This window comes from Dendropsophus ebraccatus, chromosome 1, assembly GCF_027789765.1.
Source record: "Dendropsophus ebraccatus isolate aDenEbr1 chromosome 1, aDenEbr1.pat, whole genome shotgun sequence".
Lineage (NCBI taxonomy): Eukaryota > Metazoa > Chordata > Amphibia > Anura > Hylidae > Dendropsophus > Dendropsophus ebraccatus.
This window is the reverse complement of record NC_091454.1, coordinates 205,829,981-205,834,094: the sequence shown is the minus strand read 5'-3', so window position 1 is coordinate 205,834,094 and position 4,114 is coordinate 205,829,981. Positions and strand designations below refer to the sequence as shown.

At 42.5% G+C, this 4,114-nt stretch overlaps 1 protein-coding gene across 1 annotated transcript; it reads right to left on the bottom strand.

The window, feature by feature from the left end:
• Nucleotides 1-231: 231 nt before the first annotated feature.
• On the bottom strand, nt 232-3,557 carry RETN (resistin). The gene is made up of 3 exons (XM_069969114.1): nt 3,507-3,557; nt 2,069-2,809; nt 232-437 (listed from the first exon to the last, which is right to left on the bottom strand). Exons 1-3 carry the CDS (start codon nt 3,553-3,555, stop codon nt 310-312), a joined length of 918 nt encoding a protein of 305 aa, XP_069825215.1. The 5' UTR covers nt 3,556-3,557; the 3' UTR covers nt 232-309.
• Between the last annotated feature and the right edge of the window lie 557 nt (nt 3,558-4,114).

Here is a 4,114-nt window from a genome sequence, read left to right as displayed (position 1 = left end):
TGGATTAATAAAAATGTTGTTAATAGGTATTTTTAATACAGGATTCAAAATTTCCTGCACAGACTTAAGTAAAAAAAAATTAATCCAAGCTGTCTGCAGCCACCACTAGGGGGAGCCTAAGAGCTTACTGCATACAGGCTGCACAGTAATAATAAAACAGTATGTAGGAAGCTTCTATGTTTCCTCTAGCGACAATGTTTCCACGGCTGAAGAAATGAAGCAGTTCATGAGTTATTTTAAATGAACTTTATTGTTATCAAAGTAATGATAAAATGTGGTAGTGAACAGTGAAATACAGGTGACGTGTGACTAGGCGGTTTTGCAGCAGCGGGCACTTGTCCAGTCTGTGTTAAGGCATTGGCAGACGCACGTGTTGGAGCCCTGGAAGTTGTATGATCCACAACTCATCCCACAGGAACAAGAGACGGCGGTATATCCTATAACGAATAAGAAAAACGTCACCCTTCTAGAAACATAAAGCTAACCCTCAGGTAAAACTACACGGTCAATGCCATGACAGAAGCAAGCCCATAGTATAGGTGCCCATAAGTCTTTAATATTCAGGTTATAGAAAGGGTTATGGGATTGAAATTCAACATGCATCATCTTCCAGAGAATAGTCGGGGGGGGGGGGGGGGGGTTGGTTTATACATAACATAGGCTGACTTTATGACCTAGACTAGACTACCATTAATTATCATATATAAAAACTTATAAACCTGCTTTGAGTTTCAGTTCCTCAACATCTCTGCTTGCTGTTTGCCAATGGGAACATCCCTGTTCATTCCCAGAAGCTGAAAATCTGTACAGGCGTCATCCTGCTGACACAGCTGAGCTGTTCCCTAAACTAGACAAACTGGATTATATATCTGATCTGCTTATTGGTACATCATAGTCAACTATCAGAAACTGGCTCATAGTTGTTGTATAATCACTGCATTATGTTGTATATGTAATTATATAATGTCCCCCAACTCCCGCCCCCCATATTGTTGGAAGGGGGTACATACATGTGCTCAGCAGTGGCACACCCGTTCTATATAATACACTGTTCTGTACAAATATCACTATTCTCAGGAGATAGGCCCACATAGTTCATGTGCAATATTACTACATCATCAAGTTCTTACTTATGTATTATTAACTTACTAGGATCTGCTGAGTGAAGTGGCTGCAGCACTTACTGTGTCTAATATTCCATCTTAGAGCAGCTTAGTCCCATTCCGGTAACTGAAGACTGAGTTGCAATACCAGGTACAGCCACTACTAAATGTATGGCACTGTGCCTCTAGATGAAACCTGCCAGAGTGCTGTAGCCCTTCAATCATCTGATCAGCAGGTCTATACTAAGGAAAGGCCATTATTCTTGTAAGCTTAGATAACCATTTTAAAGCCAATGACATATCAGGTCAGCCATGGGGATGCCTTATACTTCTCTGTAATATAAGACTAGATCGATTCATTTGGGAAATTAGAGGAAAATTCTTAAGTTTTCAAGGAAGGTTTGAAGCTCAATAGTGCGGAGAGGTCAAATATTTCTTTGCATTACATCTAAAAAACTCTGGAGTAGTTTGGGATGAGGAAAAGGTTATTGGGGGTGGCTCAGAGCATGAATATCTATCTATCTATCTATCATTGGGATCTACACACTTCCTATCAAGTTAAATAATAAATCCTTATACACTAAGGGGGAGATTTATCAAACATGGTGTAAAGTGAAACTGGCCCAGTTGCCCCTAGCAACCAATCAGATTTCACCTTTCTTTCCTCACAGACTCTTTTCAAAATGAAAGGTGGAATCTAATTGGTTGCTAGGGGCAACTGAGCCAATTCTACTTTAGGCCAGTTTGATAAATCTCTCCTTAAGTTCTCTCTAGTGGAAACTAAAAATAAGTTATAATTTTCTCTATGGTTTCTGATGAAGAACTCTGATGAAGCTGGAGTTTCTGGGTACTAGGATCCTCCCCCAACATTAGTCACAGTAAACTAAATGTTCTCCCAAGTCATGCAAATGTCATAAAAAGCCTTTCAGAAGTCACATACAAGACAATGGCAAAAGTCATCTTACCAGTTTGGCACTTGGCTGTGTTCCCATTTGCTCTAACATCTACACAACTCAAGTCGCAGGCACATTTTCCAGTATTAGGATTGAATACAGTGTTTACACCACCGTAGCTTCCACTTCCTCCCGTGCTTCCACTACTTCCTCCAGTGATAATAACAGGGATTCCACCAAAGGTTCCACTTCCTCCAGAGGTTCCAGTACCGTAACTTCCTCCAGAGGTTCCACTACCGTAACTTCCTCCAGAGGTTCCACTACCGTAAATTCCTCCAGAGGTTCCACTACCGTAACTTCCTCCAGAGGTTCCACCACTGCTTCCTAGAGAACTTCCACTACCATAACTTCCACTTCCTCCTCCTCCGGTAACAATAACTCTGCTTGCGGGTCTTCCATTATTGAAACTTCCACTTCCTCCAGAGCCTCCATTAATAAGAATTGGAATTACTCCGGAACTTCCACCACCATAACTTGAACTTCCTCCGGAGCCTCCTCCTGAGCTGCCTCCTCCGGAGCCTCCACTAATAAGAATTGGGATTCCTGCGGAGCTTCCGCTACCATAACTTGAACTACCCCCGGAGCCTCCTCCTGAGCTTGCACCTCCGGAACCTCCACTAATAACAATTGGGATTCCTCCGGAGCTTGCACCACTATAACTTGAACTTCCTCCTCCTGAGCTTCCACCTCCGTAACTGTTGCTTCGTCCGCCTCCACCACCAAGGTCCGAATTAGACCACCACGACTGAGAATCTGCAAATCCACAACTTACAGATTATTCCATTAACTTCACAACTGTTGTACTGTTCAACAGACAATGGGAGCTACTGCCCATTTCTCCATCTCTTCTACTAGAGATTGGGGAGGGGGGAGTGAGGGGAAAAACACACCCCAGGATCTAACTATTTTTTTAAAGGTGGCATTCAGCTGCACCCCAGGGAAGTTGTAACATTGTCCACAGAAATCAATGGGTTGCCCATGTACTGCGTGAACATGCCAGGTTCTGCAGGGTGACTCTTTGTAGCCATATGGCTCATGGTTTATCTGTTCCCAACTATATCAACGTTCTCAAAGACCATCTAGTTGGCAGAATTGTCATGGTTCAGCTGGTATCTTTGACCTAGTGTCTACTATTAAACGGGATGATTATCGACCAAATCAGTCAGATATCGACCACTGTAATAGGGACAGCGATCAGCACGTCACCTGATTTAGTTTAAACCTGTCAAAAAACAATCTGCCATCGGCCTCACACCTACCTCTGTATTAGGGGACACGGACCAAATGATGAGTAAAGTATAGAGCTACATAAACAATCTAGCAATAGCAGGCATGATTACACGATCATCGAGACCCTGTAAGCGAGTGCTGATCTAGTAGATCGGTGCTCAATTACAGTGCAGCTCGGGACGCTTAGTACAGTCTTAAACTTTTCTGTATAGATACTTACATGATGAGGTTACCAGCAGGCTGCACACCAGGAACGTCAAAAATGTCATTTTTCTGCAAAGCAAAAGAGTACAGACCATATAATAGAAGTTTTGGATATGATTCTTCACGCACTAAGATGACTATATCCAGTTTCCTTGATGCCCACCCCAGTGCCATTCTCAGCCCCAAATTATATCTCTTCCTGAACCCTATGGCCTGTAACCCTCTGTACTGGATGCCATGTAACCCAAAGTTCTGCTTTCCATCTCTGTACTGACCGATTAGTTTGACCTTTCCCAATATCACCATTGTTATCCTCTAAATTTCCTCTGCTGCCAACAACCCAGCTGCTTACCTTTCCCTGCAAAGGACAAGTATGCAGAACCTTCATCCAGTCCCTTTTTATACCCTGTCGCATTTTCTTAGAATTTTTGTCTCCTCATGGCACCCTATAATTCCTATAGGTGTGTACGCGCTTGACACCACCCCATATTAATGTAAATACACATTTTACTTCTTATAAAGATTATGAGCACAAAAGAAAATTACTTCTTCCCTTGTATTACATATAAACGTGCTTGTTTACAAATGTATCTCATGATAAGGACATGGCCGGGATCCAGTACA

Excerpts from the sequence above, each read along its gene's own strand:
- RETN (XM_069969114.1), bottom strand. The coding sequence starts at position 3,555 with ATGACATTTTTGACGTTCCTGGTGTGCAGCCTGCTGGTAACCTCATCA. Across the intron at positions 2,810-3,506 it reads CCTGCTGGTAACCTCATCAT|ATTCTCAGTCGTGGTGGTCT; the intron begins GTAAGTATCTAT and ends GTGGATTTGCAG. Across the intron at positions 438-2,068 it reads CACAGCCAAGTGCCAAACTG|GATATACCGCCGTCTCTTGT; the intron begins GTAAGATGACTT and ends TATTCGTTATAG.